A 27,834-nucleotide genomic window follows, 5' to 3' on the forward strand; every position below is an offset into this window, starting at 1 on the left:
TGCCGGCTTCCTGCCATGGAGCCTGACTTGCTGGACTGTCTCAGGACATGGAAGCAGGGGCATCTGCATTGGGTTCACCGCCGTCATTGCCTGGCACGCTCCACAGACATTGGGATGAGCGAGTGTCCTCCCACGGCTCTGCCCCCTTCAGGCACAGTCACTGCGGGGTGTGCATCCCGCTCTTCACACCTCATTCACTTCACAAGCTGAGCAAGCTGTCCCGTCTGCACTGGGGATGGAGCTGGGCACTGAAGACACCTCCAAGAAAAAGCAGATGAGCTCCCTGCCTCGTGGTAGAGGCACTTTACTAAGAAATAAATGAAATGGCAAATTGTACCAGGGCTCTGATGAAAATGGGGTGCCCTGATAGAAAGGGGATGGGGGATTCCCAATTTCAGGAGGGTGGTCAGAGAAGGCCCCTTTCGAGAGAAACCATTGCATTTTAGACCTGCAGGTTGAAAACAGTCAGCCCCGCCACTTCGGGGGCTAGAAGTAGGAAGTGACAGTGAGAGTGTGTGCAAAGGCCCTGGGGCAGGAAGGAGGTTGGTGGGTGAGAAGCAGAAACCAGTGATGGACCAGTGGGAGCACGGCTGGCCATGGCTGCAGAGGTCAGCATGGGGAGGGCTCAGGCTTTATTTAAGTGCCATGTGAAGCTACTTGAGGGTTTTAAGCAAGAGGGCGACGTGATCTCTATTTTAACATGTTCTGGAGAGAAAGCTGTCACTGCAGACTAGGGAAGGGGCGGGGCTGGGCTGGGAGAGCAAGGCTGGGCTAAGGTGCAATCTCTAGGATCTAAGAATCCTAGGAAGGGAAGAATCATGGCCAACCTCTGGGTTTCTGGCTTGATGAGTCTGCTGGGTGGTGGTGTCAGTTCCTGGGTGAAGAATATCGCAGGGACTGGGCTGGGAGGGGGTGGGCAGGTGTGGCCCGTGCTGCTAGCACTGACCCCTCTATGCTGTGGGTGTTCACTGTGTCCACCCAGAGGGTGATGCTGTCCAGGGCATACTGAGGCCCCAGTGCCCACATGTGCCACCCTACAGATACCTGTTGATTGAAATTATTTTCACTGTCTTCGTTTGGGTCAAATCCTCACCCAAGGGGGTTGGATTTGATTTTTTCTTTTTTTTTTTTTTTTTTTGAGACAAGTTCTCACTCTGTTGCCTAGGCTGGAGTGCAGTGGCGCAATCTTGGCTCACTGCAGCCTTGACTTCCCAGGCTCAGGTGATCCTCCCACCTCAGCCTCCTGAGTAGCTGGGACTACAGGTGTGTGCCACCATGCCCAGCTAATTTTTGTATTTTTAGTAGAGATGTGGTTTCACCATGTTGGCCAGGATGGTCTCGATCTCTTGACCTTGTGATCTGCCCGCCTTGGCCTCCCAAAGTGCTGGGATTACAGGCGTGAGCCACAGTGCCCGACCTAATTTTTGTATTTTTTTAGTAGAGACAGGGTTTCACCATATTGGCCAGGCTGGTCTCAAACTCCTGAACTTGTGATCCTCCTGCCTCGGCCTCCCAAAGTGCTGGGATTATAGGCATGAGGCACTGCGCCTGACCACAATTTAGCTTTTTAATATGGGAAATGTTTTCTATGTAAGAAATATCTGAATTTTTACTTGGTAAAGTAAAACATTTCTATATGAGGTCCATTGCCTGTCTCAAATAAATCTTTCAAATGTTCATTTTCCTAGAGACTTGAAAAAAATTCACAACCTAGAAAGAAACCAAATGGTAGTCAAGAGAAAGTACTACCCACGAACGCACAACTTTGTGAATTTTTTTTTTTTTTTGAGACGCAGTCTTACTCTGTCACCTAGGCTGGAATGCAGTGGCGCAATCTCAGCTCACTGCAACCTCTGTCTCCAGCGATTGTCCTGCCTCAGCCTCCCGAGTAGCTGGGGCTACTGGGGTGCACCACCATGCCCAGATAATTTTTTGTATTGTTTTTTAGTAGAGATGGGGTTTCACCATGTTGGCCAGGGTGGCCTCGAACTCCTGATCTCAAGTGATCCACTTGCCTTGGCCTCCCAAAGTGCTGGGATTACAGGCATGAGCCACCGCACCTGGCTAACTCTGTGAGATATTATTAGATACACAACAGGGGCTGGCTTTCTAGCTATGGGGCTTTCCTATTTCTCTATTTCATTTTCTGTAAAGCCAGAGTTTGAACTAGACCAGGGGTTCCTAGAATTTGGGATTTCACAGGTCTGGAGGCCGATCAGCATTATCGTACTATTCAAATTTTAAAACGGTATTGCCAACTTTTTTCAAGTGGAGAATTATAAAAGAAACTAGTATTTACACTTGCCATTTCCAAAGGTATATTTCAATGCTAAAAGCAGAGGAAGAGCATGTCAGAAAAAGGGTCCTTCTTCAAATTGAGTTTCCAGAGGAAGCCATTCCATTGCTCTTCTCTCTTGTTTTCTTTTGTTTTTGAGTCAGGGTCTTGCTCTGTCATCCAGGCTGAAGTGCACGGCTCACTGAAGCCTCAATCTCCTGGGCTCAATTGATCCTCCCACCTCAAGCCTCTCATGTAGCTGGGACTATGGGCGTGCGCCACGACACCCAGCTAATTTTTTTTTTTTTTTGGTAGTGACAGGGTCAGTGTCACTATGTTGCCCAGGCTGGTCTCGAACCCCTAGGCTCCAGCTATCTTCCCACCTAAGCCTCCCAGAGTGCTGGGATTACAGGTATGAGCCACCTCACCCAGCTGTCTTTTCTCTTGTTTTGATGAGGACATGGAAACACTGTCATGCCTGGGCAGACTGGCTGTGGGGACCCTGGCAACCACCAGGTCCTCCTAGTCATCAGAGATCCAACACTGGCTCCAGGGTCAACATTGGTGGAGCAGATTTAGGGTCTCACTGAGGTACCATATTGATGCAAGTGTGGGGCCAGGAGTTGAGAGATTGGGGTCTGCCTGACACTGTATCTGTGCTAATGTTCAGGGTATTGGGGTTCGGTGGTCCTGGCTGTCCTCACTCATAAAGCCACGGGCTGCCTAACATGGCCATGAGGTCTCCTCCCTCCCTGAGCACCTCACAGCGAGATGGAGTCATGCCAGTTTCTAGGCTGGAGAAAGAAGCTAGTGAGAGCGGCAGCTATGGTTGCTTTCCTCATCCTCAGCTGGGGCAGTGGGGCCGTGGGTGTTCTGTTATGAATAAGTGAAGGCAGTCACAGAAGTTTCTTCTGCCTGAGATTTTTGCCCACCAGAGACTCTGCTGGGCTTTCACCTTGCTGGAGAGATCACTCAGGAAGACTCGGGCTCTTGGGTTCCCTGAAAACTTTCCACTCCCCTACATTTTTTTTTTTTTTTTAGAGATGAAGTCTCACTCTGTCACCCAGGCTGGAGTGAAGTGGTGCGATCTTGGCTCACTAAAACCTCCACCTCCCAAGTTCAAGTGATTCTCCTGCCTCAGCCTCCCGAGTAGCTGGTATTACAGGCGTGCACCACCACACCTAATTTTTTTTTTTTTTTTTTTTTGAGACGGAGTCTCGCTCTGTTGCCAGGCTGGAGTGCAATGGCGCAATCTCACCTCACTGCAACCTGTGCCTCCCGGGTTCAAGTGATTCTCCTGCCTCAGCGTCCCGAGTAGCTGGGATTACAGGCTCCTGCCACCACACCTGGCTAATTTTTTTTGTATTTTTAGTAGAGACAGGGTTTTACCATGTTGGCCAGGATGGTCTCAAACTCTTAACCTGAAGTGATCCGCCCACCTCGGTTTCCCGAAGTGCTGGGATTACAGGTGTGAGCCATGGTGCCCGGCCCCCACTCCCTTACTTATTGCCGGTTAGACCATACCAGATGCTTATCCAGCGATGAACATGCTTACCACAAATTCAGACTCTAAGTTGAGGGGGGAAATAAAGCTAGGTATACCCATATGTATTTAATGTTGATATAAAATAAAGCTCATCTCCAAGCTACTTCAAGGTATGGGATTGTTTTGTCTCTGAGTTACGGGGAGTGGTCCACATTCTGAAGGCAAGTTCTGTTCCTTCTCCTCTGCAAATTCTTTAGTCTCATTCTGGAAGCCTCTCCTTTCTCAGATTCACTGGAAAGCAGGCATCACCACTTAGCTGGGAAGCCCTTCTTCTTGCTGTGGGGCGGGAAGAACTTTGAGTCAGGGAGGTCCTGGGGTGACCCTCACATTGCCCTTAGCTCCCTCGGCCCAGCAGATGAGCCCCTCTGTGCTCCAGTTCCTCTTGTGGGGAGGACAGCTGTTCAGTAAAGGTTCAACCTTGTCCAAAGAGAAGTCTGGCCTTTTTCCCAGCTTTGCAGTAGCCGAGAGGCCCTTGGCATGCTGTGCCTGGTGAGAGTGCCTTTGTTTAGCTGGGGGCCTTGGGCCCTGCTGGACAGTCTAGGCAAACAACATGATTTATGCTGGGGGTCTCGGGCCACACAGGATGGCTCCACCTCTGGAGGGGCTGGACACTGAGGCCACCATGTACGCATGATTAACCCCCAGTAAAACTGTGGACGCCAAGGCTCGGGCGAGCTTCCCTGGTTGGCGATACTCCACGCGAGCTGGTGTGCACTGTCACCGGGAGAAGCCAGCGCGCCGCAGGGCTCCACGGGGAGGGGACGGCTGGCAGCTCTGAGCAGAGCTGTCTCCTGGATGGCCCCGCCTTGTGCATCTTGTCCTGATGCTGATTTTCATCAGTGTCCATTCACTGTCATAATTGTAGCCATGTGTCTGACAGCTTTACTCACCTCCGTGAGTCCTTAGAGGGAACTCTTGAGCCTGGGGGTGGTCGGAGACTCCGGGTGGGCCCCATGTCCTTCCTCTGCCCCTCATGCCAGTCTCACGCCGACCTCTGGGCCTTTAATTATGATGTCAATTTTCTGTGGCCGGCTTTTTATTTTACTCTCTTTGAAACTCACAAAGAAGCAATCCTGAAAGAAGAAACCTTCAGGTTTCCCTGCAAAGCATTTGCTAGAGAATCACCTGGGCTCTGACAGCACTGGAAACAAGGCAGCTTCTCACAAGTCATCTGATAGCAACACGTGATATACGTGACTGTTTGCTTTAGCTCAAGCCCCGGGGTCAGCCTTGGTTTTGTGGGCTGTGGGGCCACGTGGGTCTAACGAGGCTCCAGCCTCAACATGGATTCCTGTTTGAAAGGAGGAGGTGACCCTGCTCTAAGCCTCAGGCATGGCGCTCACTGTGGGGGTCACTCTTTGATTGAGGACCCATTTTCTTTCTTTTTTTTTTTTTTTTTGAGACGGAGTCTCGCTCTGTCACCCAGGCTGGAGTGCAGTGGTGCCATCTCGGCTCACTGCAAGCTCTGTCTCCCGAGTTCACACCGTTCTCCTGCCTCAGCGTCCCGAGTAGCTGGGACTGCAGGCGCCCGCCACCACGCCCGGCTAATTTTTTGTATTTTTAGTAGAGACGGAGTTTCACCGTGTTAGCCAGGATGGTCTCGATCTCCTGACCTCATGATCCGCCTGCCTTGGCCTCCCAAAGTGCTGGGATTACAGGCGTGAGCCACTGCGCCCGGCCGATTGAGGCCCCATTTTCAACAGGCACCTAAACACCCAAGAAGTACCTGGCGGACAGGCTCACCTGCGTTGCGTTAGACATGGAAGCTCCGGCTCAGGGCAGCGCACAGAGGGGAACCCAAGGGAGAGTCAGCAGGGGGCTTGCCAGCAGGAAGGGAGCCTTGTTTTGGAGGCAGAAATGAAGATGGATGAGGTCACCACACCTGAGAAAGGGAGGGAGGGAGGAGCCGGGGAGAATGTCAGCCTTTGGCTTCTCAGTGTTATGCTTGAGCGCCAGGATCCGGCCTAATCCTCCCCTTGCTTGGCACCCCCTCTGATCCATTTTCTGATTCGGGGGTGGCAGGTTTGTGTGTGTGTGAGTGACACTTCTGGGAGGCAGAAGCACCTGAGCAGCGCTGTTGGCTGTAAAGTGCCCATTTAGCATCTCTGGGGCTCCCAGGCACTGGTTCTCCTCATTCCCCCTCCACGATTCTTTTTCCATTACAGCTGGGCTGCATGTTCATTCACCAACAGTATCTGTTACTGGTTGCTTTCATTACAGAAATTAAGAAGATAGGTCAAAAAACTCTTGGATTGCCAGGTGTGGTGGCACAGGCCTGTGGTCCTAGCTACTTGGGAGGCTGAGGCAGGAGGATTGCTTGAGCCCAGGAGTCTGAGGTCAGCCTGGGCAACAAGACCCCATCTCTAAAAACAAAAAAGGCCCCAAAACATAAACAAAAACCCCTCTTGGATTGGCCAGTAATCAATGTTACATATTATCCTATAAAAGTACACAAATCAGTACACCTGGGCCAGCCCCAGCTTGTTTATTTACCTGCGTACTTCTTTTTCCTGTTTTTAAATACAATTCCAGATTTGTTGAAAATCAGAGCTCCCCTGCTGTGCCCTTACTGTGTATTTCTAAAAGCCCCTCAAGAGCAACCACCCTACACCAGACATGACCAGGAAGACCTGTAAGTAGGAAAACAGGAATTCTAGAGATTATGGAGTTTTTATGTGCCCCCCGCCCCCACCCCCAAGTTCTGTGGAATTTACATCACGCTTTTCATACGAAGCAGAAAGTCTTATGAGAGTAGGGGGCACTCGGCTTCCAGTCAGTTTGGGCCCATCTCTGCACCTCTAGGTCTATTCCCTTCTTTAAAAAAGGAGCTGAATTAAGCTTAGTACATTTCAAACTTTTTGACAGTGGAATCCATTTTTTTCCTCCAAATGAAATCTTATATAAAACTACATGTTAAATAAGAGCTGAATTTTTGATAATTTTATAGGTTCACATGAGTAATATAATGAGAACAGAGGCTAATGTGTTGGTCTCCAAAGTGCCGAAATTTAGCATGTTTGTTTAAAAAAATGCTGACGTTTTATAAAATCTAAACTTACCTAAAAACAAAAGCCTCAGGCTGGGCGCGGTGGCTCACACCTGTAATCCCAGCACTTTGGGAGGCCGAGGCGCACAGATCACGAGGTCATGAATTCGAGACCAGCCTGGCCAACGTGGTGAAGCCCCGTCTCTACTAAATGTACAAAAATTAGCTGGGTGTGGTGGCGCATGCCTGTAATCTCAGCTACCTGGTGGGCTGAGACAGGAGAATCGCTTGAACCCGGGAGGCAGAGGTTGTGGTGAGTCAAGATCGCGCCACTGCACTCCAGCCTGGGCGACAGAGTGAGACTCCGTTTCAAAAAAAAAAAAAAGTTTTATAAAATCTAAACTTATATAAAAACAAAAGCCTCAGGCTGGGCGTGGTGGCTCACGCCTGTAATCCCACACTTTGGGAGACCAAGGCAGGCAGATCACCTGAGGTCAAGAGTTCGAGACCAGCCTGGCCAACATGGTGAAACCCCGTCTCTACTAAAAATATAAAATTAGCTGGGTGTGGTGGTGGGTGCCTGTAATCCCAGCTACTCCAGAGGCCGAGGCAGAAGAATTGCTTAAACCTAGGAGGCGGAGGTTGCAGTGAGCTGAGGTTGCGCCATTGCACTCCAGCCTGGGCGACACAGTGACACTGTCTCAAAAACAAAACAAGATGAAACAAAACAAAAAAACAATAGCCTCCGAGGAACGGGAACCACGGGACTGGAATCAAGCTCTTCTGGTTCTGGGGCCAAGTGCACCATCACAGCCCACAGCTGTCACAGCTATCCCTTGACACTGTCTCCATAGGGGCTGCTTCCCCAATGCAACATCGGGGCTGAGCATGGGCTCCGGGTGGCCCTGGGTGTCTCCATGGGGCAATGGTCATGAAGGACAGACCCTGGGGCCCATGACCATGGTCACCCCTCGACCTCGCAGGGCCCAGGGTTCTCCCGTGTCAAGCAGTGGTGAATGCAGATGCAAGGGTTTCACCTGGAGTTCAGGATAAGAAGGAAACACTTTTTACCTGAGGAAGGTGAGCCCCCTTTCAGTGATCAGGCCCAGAGGCACTGGAATGAGACAGCAGCCACGCCCCCCTCCTGCCTTGGGAGATCATCTCCTGAAACCTGCTGTGTGGGCTCCAGACTGGCACCAATAGCTACGCATGCACCTAACAATGCCACATTGGACACAGTAACTCGTGGCCTGTAGTTCAATAATGTATAGCCAATCACTCACCAAGTGTTTCTCTCAACCAATGAGAACTAACCAAGTGTTTCTGTCAACCAATGAGAACTCCGGAAAAACAACTTGAATAATTGCCCCTTTCCAGATCTGTCCTTTTTTCCTTTAAATGCTTAAGCCTCTCTTTTTCTCCTCCAGAGCATTTCTCAAGGCAACTTGTTAGTGTTTCCCAGGCTACAGCTCTCAACCTTGGCCCAAATAAGCTCTCTCCCCATATTTTGGAGACAAGGTCTTGCTCTGTCGCCCAGGCTGGCGTGCAGCAGTGAGATGGTGGTTCACCGCAGTCTCAACCTGTTGGGCTCAAGTGATCCTCCCACCTCAGCCTCCTGAGTAGCTGGGATTACAGACATGAGCCATGGGGCCTGGCCTCTCCCTATATTAATTTGCCTCAGTTTCTTCCTTTAGGTTGACAATACCATAACTTCACACTGTCCACCTGGGTGTGTTCCTATGGCCTGGCATGGTGGTAAGGGCATCACTGTCCCCTGGGGGGTGTTCCTATGGCCTGGGGGGGGTCGGGGGGGTATGGCTGGCGTGGTGGTAAGGGCATCACTGTCCCCTGGGGGGTTCCTGGGGGGGGGGGCTGGGGGGTGTTCCTATGGCCTGGCGTGGTGGTAAGGGCATCACTGTCCACCTGGGGGGTGTTCCTATGGCCTGGCGTGGTGGTAAGGGCATGACTGTCCCCCTGGGGGGTGTTCCTATAGCCTGGCATGGTGGTAAGGGCATCAGTGTCCACCTGGGGGGTGTTCCTATGGCCTGGCATGGTGCTGCGGGCATGTTCCCAGGCCCTCCCCTGTGCTCACCGTCACCCATGATGCTGCCCATCTAGAAGGCATTTCCACCATGTAACATGATGGTCGGGGCTTGGACCCCAGGCCACACTGCTTGGGTTGAAACCTGGCTCCACTCAGTATTTGTGTGACCTCGGGCAAGTGACTTCACCTTTGTGTACCTCAGTTTCCTCATTTGTGAATGAGGATAAGGGTAGTAAATTATTTGGTGGGTTGTGAGAACTAAGTAAGTTAACCCAGGGAAATGAGGCACCCGCCACAGCTCCTGGCATAAAGGCAGTGGTAAGAAATATGAGTTCTCCTTGTCATTAATGCTGACGGGTGCTGCCAACCCTCACGGAAGGAGACACAAAGCCAGTACAGTTTTGCCTTTATGATTCTTGCTACCCCAAAATAGCAGCAGCATGCAGCTGGGCTGAGATCACAGCGTGCCTCTGTGAGTGAGTCCTCTGGAACTCTCGTGCTGTAGGAAGCTACTAAACACAGGTTTCCTCCAATTTTAAGATGGGGGATAAGGACCGCAGCGGGCGAACATCTAGTCTGCGGAAACATTGATCTGAGTAGCGGCGCAGGATGTGAAGTCTTCTGGCTGGCGTGTCCACTTTTAGGTGGAAGTGGGGCGTGTGTAGTTCTTCGAAACAGCCAGCAAAGTTACCGGACCCTTGGGCGAAGGCCACACTCTGCCTGGGTCTCAGCCTTGTCCACGCGCCCCAGCTGCGGAGAGTGACGGCGTCTGCACCTCTGTCAGTGTGAAGGGAGCACAGACGCCACTGGGTAGAGAAGGAAGCTAAGGACAAAGCTTGCCCTCCCACGCCAGCCGGCATGCTGACCACACGCAGCTATGGAGAGGTGAGGTTATAACTACGACACGAGGAGATAACGCTTTAGTCCTGTTTCCACGGGCTTCTCGCAGGAGCCATCAGCAAGGATAATGATCTCTCCACTGAGGAGGTGGTGGGCGAACTAGGATCCCAAATTCATACTTTCAGCAATTCCCTATTTTCAAGACTTTCATTTCTATAAATTGTATTGATTCACCTTTTCTTACTCAAAAAAGCCCCAAAACCCAAACCAAACCAAGAGGTGGCCTATAAAAAGTCACACTGCCTTTTCCACTAACTAAGTAAAAAATCAGTGGATAGACTTAGCTTTGAACAGCTGTGGCTGGCATCTGGCGTGGCCAGCGCCCCAGGCGGGCTGGATGGAGATGGCCAGCTCCTCCGCAGTCAGCGTCCCTGTGTGTGGGTGGCCCTGACCTAACGGGAACCCCATAACGTCAGAGCCAGCTTGCTCAACACCAGGGCTAAATTTAGTTTCATGATGAGCAATAAAATTCACATGTTCTTTATTTAGTCCATATGATACACCGTTTTTTAGAGTTTTTGAAAATTAGATAAAAGAGCATATTAAATGGCAAGTGTATGAAGTTTCTCTTCATAAACAATGTCAAAACAAAAAGTTCTGAATTACAAAATGTTAAAAAATATGTCGGTACTTAACATTTCACTAATGCATAAAGTTACAGATATTTTCTAAAGAAAAATAATTGTGCCACTTACCTATATTTGCTGTTTCTATGAACTTTTTTATTCTGTACATAGGACATTTTGTACAAAATATGAAGTCTACATTTTTATTACTTATTACCATAAAACAAAGATACAATGTATGTACAATATTAAAAGGAAGCCATACTAAAGCCACACTAAAAAGACACTTGGAATAGTGACATTTCTGATGTACAGATACATTTTGGAAAGAGTGAAGATGCCAAACGCAGAACTTTATGAAGAAAAACAGTCACCGGTTTATTTTCAATGTAGTACTTTTGAAATCAGTTTGGTACAGAATAAACAGTCTCTATACAATGATATGTAAGCTGACAATTAGCACAGGAGTCCGAGTACTAACTAGGGAGGCTTTAGGAGGCCAAAATATTAAGGAATACTCTTGCCAAAGAAAATTAGTTTCTCTGAAAACTTTTATTTTTCTTTTTGGTGAGTGTTTGTCTTCAATAAAGAGCAGAAAGAAAACCTAGACAAAAAGATGTTCTTACACACTGAGCTTTACACAGTCACCCAAACGTTGAGATTTTGCTTTTTCCCTAGGGCGAAAAGAGTCTTCCCAGAAACCTCGCTCACAAACATACCGAACATCCAAAACCAAGGATATTTGAGAATCTATCAGCTAAAGACGGAAGTTCAAACAATGGTATATCAAAATACACAAGACGCTGCTTTATACAAGAAAAAGCACCCTTTTTCCCTCAAAAGGAGAAGGCATCTAAACTGTTTTTTAATGATAGTTTTCATAATGGTAAAATGGAGAGATACTTGTCAAGTTTCTCAGGAAGTATTCATCTCACAAAGCGGACTTGCCCACTTTTAGCTGGGGCAATCTTTGCATTTCATACCTGCACTTGCTCTTAGCACAAGAAGTCCCCTCCCCCCAGGTGATTTTCCTCCAAGACACGAGGACAGAAGCATTGCCAGTGGCTTGAAATGACAGCAGTGGGCAGCAGGTACTAGAGCTGCACAAGGAGCAGTGTCTGCTTCTCACAATCTTTGAAAGGACACCCGAGACCTCGATGAAAAAACAGATCCTAAAATGAGCCACATTTTGTCTTTTATGCCTCAAGACACTTAACATTAAGTTATATAATCTTATGCCAGAGATGAAAGAAACTAGGTCACGTGTTTAGAATAGCAGTACACATCTCAAGTAGCTTTCAAGCAGGATAAATATGTCAAAATACTGGCCACCCTGAGAGAAATAAAGAATAGACAAAGCACTAAGTTTAAAGATTTTTCTCCTGGCGCTATTCCATCTAAAACAAAAGCTCAGTACATGCAAGGAACTCTGTGGAATACACAGCAGCATCTGAAGACCGATGAAAACTCAGACACTGTATTTTCCTTACGAGGTGCTGATAACGTGAGCTCTTTTCGACAGAAAGAGCTCCACTGAACATCACCCTCGCTGGTGCCTCCTCCAAGCTCTCAGAACCGCATTGCAGCCTTCAGTGAAGGCAGCGGCAGTGCCGGCCCCGTGCAATGCTGTTGTGTTACTTTATGCTCAAAGGCAGCTGCAGTTTGCGTTAGGCTAAGAACTGGCTTAACTCAAAATGATTTTGCTCTAATTTTCCATAAAATGTGGAATTCTTAGAGACTATAATTTTATTAATTCAAGAACCTTGTTGAAGGGCAACAATGTTTAAGTTGATGGAAACGAAATCTGCAAATAAAAATATGAACACGTAATTTTTAAACTCCAATTTCTGTCAAGGTAGACAGAGCAAGCTCTTTTAAGATAAATTTCAGAGCAATCTCTTTTAAAATAAATGTCTTCTACAAGCTTACTCCTGGAATCCTGGAGTACCACAGACTTGGAAATATGGCTTTAGGTACACTCAAGAGAAGGAGACACGGTATTCATGTCACTCATCAAAGTGAAGAGACCCCTTAGAAAATACCAGCGGCTGAGGATTGTCATTTGCCCAGTACGTTGTGTGAGAACTCCAAAGGAAAGAGCCATTTCACTGAGATTGAAAAACAAACAAATGAGAACTGCTGGCGTAACAATCACGTGGAAACTATTTCAAAGGCTGTCAAGTCTTAAAAAATAGGTCATATTGTTTAAAGTGTTCCTTTGATTTGGGAAACACTGATGTGATCACAGAACCACCTATGTTAAAAGACCCTAAGTTCCATCTGGGAGAACATGAAGACGAAGGGCAGGGTGCTTTCCTATCGCTCTGACTGTGAAATCGTCTGACTTGGACTACGCTGGGGTGGCGACGACACTGTGAGGACACCGTCGTCAACCCGCGGCTCTGCCAGCGGGCTCTGGGAAGTCACCATTGTTTGAACTCCTGATCTCGCGCTGAGGCGGACGCACGTTAGTGCCGACAGAACGGGGTCCAAGAAAGCTTTGAGTGTAACTGATTGGTATGGCACAGAAAGTATGTATTTTCTACAGAATCCAGAAAAGAACTGGCGGGCCCAGCCCCGACGCGGCGCCCCGGAGGCTAGCGGCCGTCCTGGGAGGCCAGCTCATCGGCCCTGCAGTGAGCTTCCAAGGCTTTCTTGGTGTGGGGGTCCTGAGGCAGCTCGGACTTGCGGCGTGCAAGAGGACGGTCCTTCTTCGGATCTTTCTGTGCCTGGAATTAGAAATGCAATGGTGTTGGCTACAAACTAAGCTATCTGAGAAGCAAGCTTACTTCTGAGGTGGAAGTCAAAGGATAACCGCGAGGCACGTGTGCCTCACCCATTCGCTGTCGGCACCCCGGCCACAGGGAAACGGCAATGTCTTATCATGGAAATTCGCCAAAAATGTCTCGCTACTAAAAATCGTGACTCGTGTGGGGACCTGTGTGTTCAATACCGGCAATCTGGTTTTCTGAAATGTGCAGTGCTTGTACAAAGGACTCAGTACCTCTAAATTGCAGAATTCATGCATTTTAGTAAATCTCCTAAGTAACCTCCTATTTCATAAATGTCATTAAAGCCATTTCCTGGGCATGTCCTCTACAGAAGCATTTCAAGAAGCAGAAATTTCCGCCTGGGCGCGGTGGCTCACACCTGTAATCCCAGCACTTTGGGAGGCCGAGACGGGCAGATCACGAGGTCAAGAGTTCAAGACCAGCCTGACCAACGTAGTGAAACCCCGTCTCTACTAAAAATACAAAAATTAGCTGGGTGTAGTGGCACGCGCCTGTAATCCCAGCTGCTTGAAAGGCTGGGGCAGGAGAATCGCTTGAACCCGGGAGGCGGAGGTTGCAGTGAGCCGAGATTACACCACTGCATTCCAGCCTGGGCGACAGGGCGAGACTCTGTCTCAAAAAAAAAAAAAAAAAAAAAAAAAAAAAAAGAAGCAGAAATTTCCTTGGAGGTAAAGAAAAAGAATGAATGAAAAACATATTTAAATTGGATTTCAAACTTCTATCAAATTGAAAAAAATATATACTCTCTTCTCCAATCCGTTGTCTTTCTAAAGTCTAGGAAATTTTGGTTTCACTCAAAAAAAAAAAATTAAGTGAATCCGATTTTTGCATGAGGACTTGGATAACTGTATCTGCAATAAAAGGGAAACTTAATTTGGAGAGTTTACATATCAAAAGCATCCATTTCCATGAATAAACACACAATTCAGTTTAAAAGTAGAGACACTGTGTTAATACCAATATTTTGAAACAAAACAATAAACCATCTAAATCACCCAAACATGAAGTATATGCCAGAAGACTGACTGCCAATTAGTTAGCAACTTTTCTGGATAAAGTTTCTTCACCAGAATTAAGTCTTCCTTTTTGTTCAGTGTATTGAAAAAGACTAAGTTACTTCTGTGGATGTCTAGCAGACAAAATTTAAGTCAGCCATTTGACAACAAAAAGAACATAAGCGTAAAAACGCCTTACAGATTCCAGGTGTCTGATTTTGATATGGATGTAAAATACATTTTTCCTTCGCTTTAATGAAAAATTCAAGGACCTGCAGAAGTCCTGAATGTAAAGTTCAAATTTTTGCTAAGTGTTTCTCAGCAGGGTTCTTTGCAAATTTATCGATGAAAACAGCAATAATGTCAAGGTTTAAAAAGAATTTTGTGTCACATCACTTTAGGATTATTTCTAGAAATCTTATTTGAATATTAACATTCACTCATGGTAGGGGCAGGACTTTTGGTTTCTTTTTCCCTGGAGACCAGCGTGAGGGCTTTAGGAGAATCATCCACCTCTGGAGATGGTGAAGGTCACGGTCCCCTCGCCCATCACGGTACTTGCAAGAGCCTGTTAACATGTGAGGATGTAAAGCACGTCTACCTTCACCCCATGAGAAACTCAGAGGTGAGATTCTACCCGGAATTTTATGCCCATTCTATGTTGATCTGTAAAACAAAGTGAAGCAAAACAAAACCAAGATTTTTATATACTTGAAATATGTAATTACAGCTGAAATAGGCACTCCAAAGAGAAGAAACATATTCATAGAAAAAGGCAACAGTAAAAAGCTCGGAGCTGGAACCAGTGAAAGCAAACTGAGAACACAAACATGACCCCAGAGCTTCTGAAAGGACAGAAAACTGGTGGCCATATCTGGGCCTTTCTGCTTACACATTTTAAATTGATGTGCAAAGCAGAGAATAATTTTACCATCCACAAGGCAAAAAAATGAGAACAGCAGGAGGCAGGGAGAATAAGACAGCATGCAGATGGCGGGCTGATGAATGGCCTGGCAGAGGGGATGTGCAGGTGAACATGCTGGCAGGGGCGGAGCGGACCACAGGAGACACAAGTCAGAGAGAGGTGGCCTCTCTTCTGCAGCCCATGGGCAGACCCGGAAGGCTCAATGTAAACCGTAAATGCTGAAAGAACACCAGGGATTGCGCATACATGGCTATGCAAGTTTTCTTCCTCTTATAAAGGTGTAAGTTCAAACTTTACTACTTAATTTGAGATAGAAATAATCAACATTTCTTAAGGGACCAAATTTCTTTAAAAATTTTTTTTTTATTTTTATTAGAGACAGGGTCTCTGTCACCCAGGCTGGAATGCAGTGGCGTGATTACAGCTCACTGCAGACTCGAACTTCTGGGCTTCAGGGATCCTCCTGCCTCAGTCTCCTGAGTAGCTAGGACTACAGGCATGCACCACATGCCTGGCTATTTTTTTTTTTTTCTTTTTCTAGAGACGAGGTCTTGCTGAGTTGCCCAGGCTGGTCTCAAACTCCTGGCCTCCAGCAATTCTCCTGCCTTGGCCTCCCAAAGTGTTGGGATTACAGGTGTGAGCCATGGTGTCCAGCCGCCAAATTTCTTTCTTTTTAAAAATTATTTTATTTTTGACACAGAGACTCGCTCTGTCACCCAGGCGGAGTGCAATGGTGCAACCTCGGCTCACTGCAACCTCTACCTCCTGGGTTCAAGCGATTCTCCTGCCTCAGCCTCCCAAGTAGCTGGGATTACAGGTGCCTACCACCATGTCTGGCTAATTTTTTGTTATTTAGTAGAGATGGGGTTTCACCATGTTGGTCAGGCTGGTCTCGAACTCCTGACCTCAGGTGATTTGCCTGCCTCGGCCTCCCAAAGTGCTGGGATTACAGGCGTCTGCCATTGTGCCCAGCCTCCCAGCCGCCAAATTTCTTTCTTTGTTTTGACCATCACAAGCTGGAATGACATGGACAAAAGGGAAAATACTTCATGTCCACGTTAACTCGTCAATTCTTCTCCTGGAGAACAGGGCTTCAATGTGCTCTACACGTTGAGAAATGAGAGCCTGCACTGCCCACCTTCCGTCTCTCTACACCTTCCTTACTTGCGTGGTTGACACTGCTTTTCTCCCGACCAACTGTTAAAAATGAGAATTGCAAACATTTTAAATGTCTATAATGTAAATGTCATTCACATGATATTTGCTAGTTTTCTTTGAATGTTCTGTATAGGGTTATACTAGTTTCTTGAAGGAAATGTAAATAAAGGATAGGTAAATACATGGTTGAATTTCTCCACAAAAATCCAGCCTACTCCATCCATCAGCATCAGAGCCTGCTTCCCACTCTCCAGCTATTCCTTCAACTACCTCTCACACCTCTCCCTACCCAACACTCACATCATCTCAAAGAAATGTGAAACTATTTTGGAAAAATAAAGTTAGCTGAAAATAAAATTAAAAGGGCACTGAATATAATAAAATGACTATAAATAAAAACCAAAAAAGCTTAATTTTTAGCTATAGTTTCTTATATCAATGTGGTCACCAAATTGTGCACATTTTTCCTGCATCCTGGTACCTTTTTTTTTTTTTTTTTTTTTTAATTTTGAGAGTCCGAGTCTGGCTCTGTCACCCAGGCTGGAGGGCAGTGGTGCGATCATAGCTCACTGCAGCCTTGAACTGGTACCTTCTTTTTGCTTTAACAGTAGTGCTTTTTGGAATTTCCGGAAAACAACTCCAAACATTTTTTCAACTTAAGAAAAGTTTATTGGCTGGGTGTGGTGGCTCATGCCTGTAATCCCAGCTCTTTGGGAGGCCAAGGCAGGCAGATCACTTGAGACCAGGAGTTGGAGACCAGCCTGGCCAACATGGTAAAACTCCGTCTCTGCTAAAAACACAAAAATCAGCTGAGTGTGGTGATGCCGGTAGTCACCGCTGCTTGGGAGGCTGAGGTGGGTGGATTGCTTGAGTCCAGGAGGCCGAGGCTGCAGTGAGCCAAGATTGTGCCACTGCATTCCAGCCTGGGTGTCAGAGCAAGACCCTGTCTCAAAAAACAAACAAACAAAAACCAGAATTTATCATTTCAAATATTATACCTAGAGACTGCACTTCATAAATACCTTCATCTGGATAGGTTGAATTCAACTGAATTCAATTGATTCAGCTGATCCACAGAAATCTACAAGGAATCAGGCCAGGCACAGGGCCTCACACCTGTAATCTCAGCACTCCAGGAGGCTGAGGTAGGAGGATCGCCTGAGCCCAGGAGGTTGAGGCTGCAGTGTGCTGTGATCACGCCACTGCACTCCAGCCTGGGTGACACAGTGAGACCCTGTCTCCAAAAACAAACAAACAAAAGCTATAAGAGGTCTTGGAATTGCACAGTGTTATTAGTCTTCCAGCTTTGTTCTTTTTCACAGTTGTTTTGGCTATTCTAGATCCTTTGCATTTCCATGTGAATTTCAGAATTAGCTTTCTCAGCTTCTTGAGGATAAAACGCCTGCTGAGATTCTAATGGAGAGTACGTTAATCTGGGGAAAACAAACATCCCAATGATGCTGAGTCTTCTGACTCAGGAACATAATTCACAGAGATCTAAGGATGAGGCGAGGGAGTCGCTGCTGTAAGAATATCAGTCACACAGGAAACCCGGTGACAGAACACAATTTCAAGAATTGTGAAAACAAGGAAGCAGATATGCTGCAGGAGTTCTCCAACAACTGTCCTGCCTGTGTGTGTATTTAGAACTAGACAAGTGGATGACCACAGGACCGGTTCCTTCCTGTCACTGTATAAGGTAACCCTCCCAGGAGGGGACGTGCCCCTTTCCAAGGGCAGTGGACCGACCAAGCAGTTGGACGTTCTGGGGCCCCGAATATCACACAGATACTAGGGCTGACTTTTAAAGGCAGCTTTACTCAGGAGAGAATGCTATTTTGGTTTGCATTCTTGATCAAGTTCTTGATCTACTACAGAGCAGGACCTAAATTGCAAATAGGTACACACCTTTCAGGTACATCACATTTTGGACCTAGTTTATTCTTTGTCTAGCTTTAATTCTGACCTAAGTCAAAGGCTATACCAAAAAGAAAAATTCCCCAACCCTAAGCTATTTAATGTGTAAGAATTGTTTTTGTTTTTTTTTTTTTGCTTTTTTTTTTTTGAGATGGAGTTTTGCTTTTGTTGCCCAGGCTGGAGTGCATCTTGGCTCACTGCAACCTCCACCTCCCAGGTTCAAGCGATTCTCCTGCCTCAGCCTCCTAAGTAGTTGGGATTACAGGAATCTGCCACCAAGCCTGGCTAATTTTTGTATTTTTTAGTAGAGACGGGTTTCACCCTGTTGGCCAGGCTTGTTTCGAACTCCTGAGCACAGGTGATCCGCCTGCCTTGGCCTCCCAAAGTGCTGGGATTACAGGTGTGAGCCACCACACCTGGCCAAGAATTGGCTTTTTAACTGTGTATAGCCTCGTGTCTTAAAAATGAACACGTGGCCACAAACTCCCAGAGAGGCTCCCTCACACGAGAGACACTGACTGTGATTTCCTTCTGTGTGCAGTAACAAGGTCAGCTTACAAGTCTTGAGCAAATTTGAAGCCACAAAATCAAAATGCTAATAAAAAGGCAACCTTAAATTCCTGAGTTTAAAAAAAAAATAAAGAAGAACATTAACACTCCCACAAAGAGAGAAATATATACAGATTTTCATGTTTTTGATGACATCTATTCATTGCTAAGAACATTTATGGTAAGGAAAGTATGGAATCCAACTGGATTAGATAGAAGATTAGTTACTGATGTTCCGGGTGTTCAGTGAGCCTTTCCACTGTATTTCTAGTATTTTCAGGCTTTGATGAGCTAAAAGGAGCATTCAGTCATCTATTTTGCTCTTAATCAGAGTTGAGGAATTAGAGGGGCAGAAGGGGCCGATGCCCGTGGCTGCCGTGGGGGCTTGGTGCCACGAGCCCTTTCCTGTGCAGCTCCAGAAAGGAGCCGGGGCCAGCGCAGTCCCATCGGGATATGGCGCCAGCCATGTGCTAATTCCAAATCTTCTAGGAGTCACATTCAAGAAGTAAAAAAGAAATGGGAGGCATTCATTTAAATGACATATTTTATTTAATCTGGTAAAGGAATAAAAGAATGGCTACTCCACAGGCAGGGCGCCTACTTTCACTTTTTACCTCAGAATTTTAGAACGGGATGTCTTTCGGAATTCTTTCGCTGGTCAAAAAGAGGTGCAAGTTTCTCAGCGAGAAAGGCCAATGTCCCCAGACCATCTGGGACTACTGTTTTAGTTTACAGGCATTTGAAACAGGGAGGGATGCTCAGGGAAGCACAGCAGTTGAAAGGCTCCTTGAACCCAGGCAGGAACTGAGTTGTCCTAAGTGTCTACAGGCCCAATTGAGGAGTAACAGTGGTCGGAGGCTCTCTTTGGATCAGGGTGATCCTACATGTTTATTCCACAACAAAGGAAAGAAAACCACTCGAGCAGGGGTGTTACTCGAGGTGGCCTGTGACAAAAGCACTGAAAGACAGTGCCCGGGAGGGGGTGAGGGGGGAGGGGGGAGGGGGTGAGGGGGGAGAGGGTGAGGGGTGAGGGGTGGGGGGGGCAAGAGGAGCGAGGGGGATGAGGGGGATGAGGGGGTGAGGGGGGAAGGGGACAGGGCAAGGGAGGTGAGGGGGCAAGGGGGGGTGAGGGGACAGGGGGAGGGGCAAGGGGGGTGAGGTGTCCTAGGGAGAGGGGTTGTTAGCACCTGCTATGAAGAGCTAAAAGGGAGCCTCTCTGGGCTGAAGCAGAAGCCAGAGGGTTGCGAAGAAAACAGCGAGGGGTGGATATGGCTGTGAAGCTTTTGATTTTGCTGGAGTGAACATTTAAAGAATAGTTAAGAGTTGGGATTACTACTACTGTTAGTAAATGGAGTTACACATCTCAGGCACATACTTAATCCTTAAAAACTGTTTCTAGTAATTTGATCACTAAGACCTATCGATACAATGTTTCCTATAAGACTAGCAAAATTTAATTTTTAATTTCAGCTTAAATAGAAGGCACTAATGCAAATCACATTGCCTACCAAAAGTATGTGCATTTCTTAAGCAAATCTGTCACGGGCGCCCAGCTGAGCTCGGTGCACTTTTACCTGATGAGCCTCGTCCTTCACTGTCTTTCTCAGCATCTGCACATCTTCAAATAAAGGCCCATCTGTCTCCATTGCAACCGGAATGCTCACGGTGCTGGCTTGACTATACACTGTGTACTGCAATGCAAAGTGTGGAGTCACTCTGTTAGGTGCCCAGGCTCTGAACTCCAAGCTTCTCATCCTGGCCAGGGACGCATCTCCCCTGCCGCCCCCCAGGGCCCTCTCCCGCAGGAAGCCCACTCAGTGGGAGACTCGCCTACACCTGCAACACAATGCGGCTGCTGACTTCTGAAACCAGAAAGCACTCGGTGGAGACAGCAAAGCAGCTGGTCCCCTCCTGGCCCCTCTGCACCTGATGGACAGTGGCCCCTACCCTGGCCCACACCCCGTGGCTTTTGCAGTTCTGACTCCACACGAGCAACCAAGTGCGAGGTTGCACCTTGGGCTCAGTGGCGGGAGCTGTCTCACCGCTGGAACCCTCACCTCTGGCCGCCCATTCTTTGCCAGCGAACTCCAACCTCATGATTCTTTTCCCTTTCCTCTCATGATCATGTCCTCTCATCGAGGCAGCTGGCACGGTTCTCTCTCCCCTTTATCCCATTTTCCCGGCTTGCTTATGAAACCCTCTCATCACATCCCGGGTGACTTGCTCTCCACCAAAACAAACACAGCCTGGGTGAGCCTGACGCTCCCTCTCCGTTCCCTGCGGGCGGCCCTGGGACTTCTCCACTCTCCCTGTGCTCTGGATTGAAACGCAGATGGCTCAGCCCTCAGTCACTGGGCCCGGCTGACTCCATTTCCATGAATGTAGTGCGGGGGTAAGGGTGGCTGTGGGGGTTCCATGAGACAGGGTGCACGGGACAGCATGACTGTGACGAGCGTCTGCTGGCTCTGAGGGCACAGGCAAAGGAAGTGGCATCTGTGTCTGCTGTGAGCTGGGAACTGTGCGGGGCGCCTGTTTGTCCTGCATGGTCGTGTGTGTACTGCCACCCTCACCTGGCTGATGGGGCAACTGGGACATGGAGGGGCTGGGGAACTTGCACAGGGCCTCTGAGCGCAGGAGACGGGAGCGGGGGTTCCTGCCCAGGCTGCTCTCATCCACACCCCTCCATTCTCTGCCCAGCGAGTCCCACAGCTTCGGCCTCTTTCAGGCTGCGCCCCCGTCACAGCAGCGCCCTCCTGCTGACCTGCTTCACCCCTGCCTCCCACCCCCTGCCCCCTCACCCCTGCCCCTCACACCCTGCCAGCCCAGAGCAGCTCCGTTCTCAGCCACCATCTGGTGTTGGCCCTCACCCTCTGATGGAGCCACCTCTGGCACGAGGCCTATGGGTGCCCTCTGGCTGCTAAGCCCTTCCTGTCCTTGCCTCACTGGACCTCTCTGAGGAATGATGACCGTGAACGCCATCATTCAGCCCTGAACCTGCACCCTCCCTCGGTCTCTGTGACCCCAGCCTCTCCTCCAGGTGTCTTGGGCTCCTTCCTTTGTGGGCTTTCTTTGGTCTTTTCCCACACCCTCTGCCCCTCCTCATTCACCCCGGCTTCCATGCCTCCAGGCCCAGGCCCTGCTGCTCAACTCTGGGCCCGCCTGGCTTCCATGTCCCCCCAAAACAGCCGGGGCGCACACCCTCAGCTGGGTTCCTTCCTCAAACACCAGTCGGACCAGGTCCTCAGCGCCCTGTGCCTTCACTCCCACAGCTCCGCCCAGCACCAGGATCTCCACATGTCTCCACGTGCATCCCCGACCCTGATGGCCCCAGCACTCTATCCATGCTGCACCAGAAGAGCTTGCAAAAATGCAAGTTGGGCTGGGCCATTTTGCCCTTTCTGGCTCTTTAATATCTGCTGACATTTTGGGGGAATTCTGCTCCCTCTCCACCCTCACCTCTCAGATTGCACCGGCCCTCCCCATAACTGACACCCCACCAGGACCGACACCTGCCACCCACTGTGTCCCTGCTTTTCTCTACCTCTGCCGTGGGCACCTTCCCTCAAGTCTGACAGGGTGAGCCCCCTCAGTCAAACCAAGAGGCCAGGCTCCCGTACCGTGAGTGTCTTTCTTTAGAGATGGGAACGAATAAGCCGGTCCTGCCATCGCCAGCACACTCCCGCAGGTGTGTTACTAATACAATCTGATCATCTGAGCTGAATTCATCTGCCTCTCCTAGTGGACTGTAAGCTCCCTGAGGCTGGGGGCTATGTCTTGTTCTCATCTTTGTATCCCAAGAAATTTCCACAATTCAGGACACAGCACCTTGTCCTCGAGGGGGCTCACAGTCAGGTGGGAGATACAGAAACCTAAGTGGCTGCAGGACTCCTGAGACTTGCGGGGACTGTTTCACACCAACACTTCTGCTTTTGACTACTCCAGGCAACAAGCAGTGCTTTTCATGGGCCCCACCAACAGCCTCTGCTTGGAGCACGGCTCACTGGCCCTCAGGGCAAAGGAGAGTGTCCCCACACAAGAACGCTACCAGATGTTCACAGCAAAATAAACCTCACATAGCGGGCACTGGCAGGAGAGGGTTCTGACTAGGAATAAAAACCTTCACTGAAGGCCAGGTGCGCTGGCTCACACCTGTAATCCCAGCACTCTGGGAGGCCAAGGCAGGTAGATCACAAGGTCAGGAGTTCGAGACCAGCCTGGCCAACATAGTGAAACCCCGTCTCTACTAAAAATACAAAAATTAGCTGGGCGTGGTGGTGTGCACCTGTAGTCCCAGCATACTTGGGAGGCTGAGGCAGGAGGATCGCTTGAACCCGGAAGGCGGAGGTTGTGGTGAGCCGAGATCACGCCACTGCACTCCAGCCTGGGCAACAGAGCAAGACTCCGTCTCAAACAAAACAGAACAAAACAAAACAAAACAAAACAAAAACCTTCACTGAGGTGCATTCCGCACATAAGCTCCTCTCTCAAAGGAAAGGCAGGCATCCATCCCAGACCCTGCCCCAGCTCGCTCAAGGCAGTTTTGGTTGTAAACACTGAGCCACAGCTACTCTGAGTCTCACAGAAGTGCCTGTCTTCATTTCATATGGTTCTCACAAAAGCTGGGGGAAGTGAGTAGTACAATATTACATGGCCCCTTTTGATGGATTAGGAGAAACACATTTATGTTAGAAACTGCCAACGATTCATGATTTTAGAAAGTTAAATCATGTGTGACATTAAAAACCCCAATAAAGCTGCCACAACTGCTCAAACAAGACACAGTCCTGAGGGCACCGCAGCCTTCCCGGGTCCCCAACGCCTGCTGGGTACGTGCTGTCATGCGTTTTGAGTGGACGAAGGCTCGGTCTGCAAGGACGGGGGGCATCAGGGGACACACAGCGAGTCCCTGGGAACCCGCCTTAAAAACAAAGCCCGCAAACCAATTCTCCACAGGCAGATCTGAGATGGAAAACCAAACTTTGAAAACCCAACTATTTTCACTACAGAAATAACCAGACTGTATTATCCACAAAATTATTGACTTTTTGTTGCTGTTGTAATGGGAAGCAGTGATCAGAATTTAGAGATTTTCTCCTGAGAATGAGAAGCAGGTACGAGGCCAGAGTTTCCAGCTCTGAGGTATTGACCCATGAAGTATTTTCTGTTTAGGAGACCATGTGCCATGCAACTAGAGCATGTGGACGAGACTCATGGGGGACTGCGTCACAGATGGCGTCAACACAAAGATGAGGACAAGGCAGGGCTAAGCTCCCAGCATCACAGTTCGTCAAAGCCCCTATGCAAAACCACGGCATGCCTGCCATCACCAGAGACGTTTGTAAAGAGAGCAACCGAAAAAGAATACATAAAGTTACTTGAGAACATTCAGGAAAAGTTGAGAAAAAGAGAAAAGAGAATAGTACGTATTTCAGAAGAAACACTGGTTACGTACAGTATGTACAGTAGTGAAACTGGGCCATGTTTGTCAATACAAACAACCAGCTCTTGATTTGTAATGTAACAATTTTATGCAATTTTTTCAGTAAGTTATTTCTATATTCTAGGTACATAAAATCAGACCTTCTGATTTGTTTCTGTGTGTGTGTGTGTATTCATTTGTCACATGTTTTCGAGGCTACTGATTTCAACTGCATGTGTGCTGGGGTCCTTGACAGTCCTGAGGGCTATGAGCACCCACTTTGCCTGAGGCTCTTCAGAACAAGGCAAGACACGCAGGGCAGCGTCAGGCAGGGCTGGGCCTTGTAAACTTGCCCAGGTTTATAGTGTTATCGTGTTTTAAAACAAATATCAGTATTTTAACCACACTTTCAACATAAACTCAATTCGTTAAAGTAGACACCTATAGCTGCCTACCTCAATTAAGGACTATACGGTTTTAGACAGTAATCTTAAAACAGCATTTCTGTCAGCATGAGTAAATACTGCTAGAAAAGTGCTGGCTACCTGTTTTAGGTGGACTCAAGGGCTCACAATTAGAAATGTCATTCCGTTTTCCTGATTTGAGTTTCCTGATTGTAGTTTTATCAGAGTATACAAACCAATATGTTGTTATATAGGTAAATATATACTTTTAACCTTATATTCATGTATAACTTTTTATTAAATGTCAGAGAAATTTAAAAACCGACTTAGGTAACTACGCATGTCTCTCACTAAAAGAAATACATTGTTTGGTAAAATCTTTTCTGGAGAGTTGAAGGAAAGCTTGAGAATTCTTAAGAGTGGCAAAGATTCAGACAAAAGATTTTCTTTTTAAGAGGCACTGTTATAATTAGGCACACAGAATGCGAAGAAACAACTGTCATAATGCTCTAATCATTTACACCAGTGTACATCAAACCCAAAGACCATGACACCAGGAAGCCCTCCCGGACCCTGGCAGCCCCGGCAGCTGGAACTGCCGGCAGCCCCGGGAAGTCCGGCCGTTGGTGCAGACTCACCAGAGCACACTGGCACCCGCTGCTGGAGTGGGAAGGAGGGTTAGCTGCTAACGTGGCAGAATTCAGCTAATTTTTAATGATAAAAGGCTGGGCTTACAGAAACCTCATACAAAGAAAGAGGACATCAAAACGTCATACTTAATCTATTTCCAATCTAATTTCCTTTCTTTTAGAACTAATTTCATATGAAAAAGAAAGGGAAATGCTGTTTGAGTGACAGCATCTATGACATCTGAGAGAGGAGGCACAGTCTCGGGCTGTATTCGAGTTTTCTTTTTACCACAGTATATTCATAAGATTCAGATCTTATTTAAAAAGCAGAGGAAAAAAGTCAGTTCTGTGGTAAAAACGATATGGGGCAAAATAAGTACTTGTACAAGAGGAGGGTTACAAAGTTTAAAAGTACTTTTTATTGTAGACAGTTTCATATACAACGTTAGTGAAGTCGAGACCCCCCCGCATGGTGAAGACATATATTCCTATCTTATAAAAACATTCAAGCAACCCTGGGCGTTTTCATGTTACTCTCTTTTTTAGTACCTGGGGATTGGCTTTGGCTAGATTTTCTATTTTAACCCATGCTTCTTCCCGTTCTTTCATTTTTAGCTTCTCTCTGAAAAACAGTAAAATGTCATCTGTGTTAGAGATGAATCAGACACAAGAACTCGCTGAAGGGGTAAAGGCACAGGCATGTTGGGCACAGCCAGCGGCTCCTCCCGCAGCCCCTCCGCTCCGTTTCCCCACACTTCACAGTGCTGAGCGCAGCATGAAAAACGAACCGAGATTTAAACATGAGAAAATATCAAAAGATTTTAACACGTCCAAGAATTGGAATTCTTAAAAGAAATCTTATATAAGTAAGTCTTATGTCTCAATCCTTCCCCCTTCCCCTGGTTAGTTGTTTCTTCATGGGACCCATATAATTTTGACAAGAAGCTCATATATCCACTGAAGAAACGAGTATGCAGTATAGTGTAAAGGGACCAGCGTAAAAGGAGCCGGCGTTCCCATTCTTACAGTATTAAAAAGGAAACATCTTAAGAGCCAGGAGACCTGGGTTGTTGACTGACTCCACCGCGAGAGTCACATGACTGTCCATCACTTAACTCAGATCCAAGTTTTTTGTTTTTTTTTTGAGACAGGGCCTCACTCTGTCGCCCAGACTGGAGTGCAATAGCGTGATCTTGGCTCACTGCAACCTCCATCTCCCGAGCTCAAGCGATTCTCCTGCCTCAACCTCTTGAGTAGCTGGGATTACAGGTGCATGCCACTACTGCCCGGCTAATTTTTGTACTTTTAGTAGAGATGGGGTTTCACCATCTTGGCCAGGCTGGTCTCGAACTCCTGACCTCAAATGATCCTCCAGCCATAACCTCCCAAAGTGCTGGGATTACAGGTGTGAGCCACTGTGCCCGGCCAGGATCCAAGTTTTTCAACCCAGAAAATGTACTACACGACCTTTAAGGTCCTGTTGGGAAAGATGTGGGATTCCATGAGAGGAGGATCCACCATCAGAAGGCCCTGCTGCTTGCATGCTTCCTACCTGCAAACTGCACTGAGAGCTGAGATGAGAACGGACCAAGCAGCTGGCAGCTCTAGAGGATGGCTGGCCTGTCTCCCCGGCCCTTTCCTGACTGACTTGTCATCTCTCATGCTCTATAGTTCACTTAGGTGTATTCTGTGTTCTTTTATTTCCCCACACTACCGAGAATATAAACCCCAAAAGGGCAAGGATTTTTTTTTTTTTTTTTTTTGAGACGGAGTCTCGCTCTGTCGCCCAGGCTGGAGTGCAGAGGCGTGATCTTGGCTCACTGCAAGCTCCACCTCCTGGGTTCACGCCATTCTCCTGCCTCAGCACGAGTAGCTGGGACTACAGGCGCCTGCCACCACGCCCGGCTAATTTTTTTTTTTGTTTTTTTTTTTTTTTTTTTTTTGAGACGGAGTCTCTCTCTGTCTCCCAGGCTGGAGTGCAGTGGTGTGATCTCAGCTCACTGCAAGCTCCGCCTCCCAGGTTCACACCATTCTCCTGCCTCAGCCTCTGAGTAGTTGGGACTACAGGCGCCCGCCACCACACCCGGCTAATTTTTTGTATTTTCAGTAGAGACGGGGTTTCACTGTGTTCGCCAGGCTTGTCTCGAACTCCTGACCTCAGGTGATCCGCCTGCCTTGGCCTCCTGAAGTGCTGGGATTACAGGTGTGAGCCACGACGCCTGGTCCTTTTTTGGTATTTTTTAGTAGAGATGGGGTTTCATCGTGTTAGCCAGCATGGTCTCAATCTCCTGACCTCATGATCCGCCCGCCTCGGCCTCCCAAAGTGCTGGGATTACAGGCGTGAGCCACCGTACCCGGCCAAGGGGCAAGGATTTTTGTGGGTTTTATTCATTGCTATATTGCCAGAATCTAAAACAGGGCCTGATGTACAGGTAAATATTCACATATTTGTCTAAGGAATGACTAAATGGCAGTTGTTTCATATATATACATACATATATATATATACACACATACATATACATACACACATATGTATACAGTGTATTTTGAATTACATTCGTGCAAAGCTTATCTATCTTAGCCAGTTTTAAGTGACAAGCAAAAGCTAAAATCTGCCAATAGTCCATACTCAACTTGGAAGAAGTGACCTCCAACAACTATTTAATCACATTATTACTTGCACAGCCTAGGGACGAAGTACTTTGTCACTTAGATCATCCCTGGAC

The 27,834-nt window shown here is 47.7% G+C and overlaps 1 protein-coding gene across 7 annotated transcripts in view; it reads right to left on the bottom strand.

Moving 5' to 3' along the window:
- Window positions 1-10,215: 10,215 nt before the first annotated feature.
- The window catches only part of PPP2R5C (protein phosphatase 2 regulatory subunit B'gamma), a 174,199-nt gene continuing 156,580 nt past the window's right edge, over window positions 10,216-27,834 (bottom strand). For 4 of the 7 annotated variants that reach the window (XM_012498148.2, XM_030804158.1, XM_030804160.1 and 1 more), the window contains 3 exons: window positions 25,655-25,727; window positions 20,228-20,344; window positions 10,216-13,046 (listed from right to left, as the gene is read on the bottom strand). In XM_012498148.2, the coding sequence (XP_012353602.1) occupies window positions 12,915-13,046; window positions 20,228-20,344; window positions 25,655-25,727 (322 nt within the window). In that variant the 3' untranslated portion in view covers window positions 10,216-12,914. The remainder of the gene's footprint in view (window positions 13,047-20,227; window positions 20,345-25,654; window positions 25,728-27,834) is intronic. The other 3 variants (XM_030804161.1, XM_030804159.1, XM_003276162.4) reach the window with 1 other exon arrangement.

Source organism: Nomascus leucogenys, chromosome 22a (genome assembly GCF_006542625.1).
Source record: "Nomascus leucogenys isolate Asia chromosome 22a, Asia_NLE_v1, whole genome shotgun sequence".
NCBI lineage: Eukaryota > Metazoa > Chordata > Mammalia > Primates > Hylobatidae > Nomascus > Nomascus leucogenys.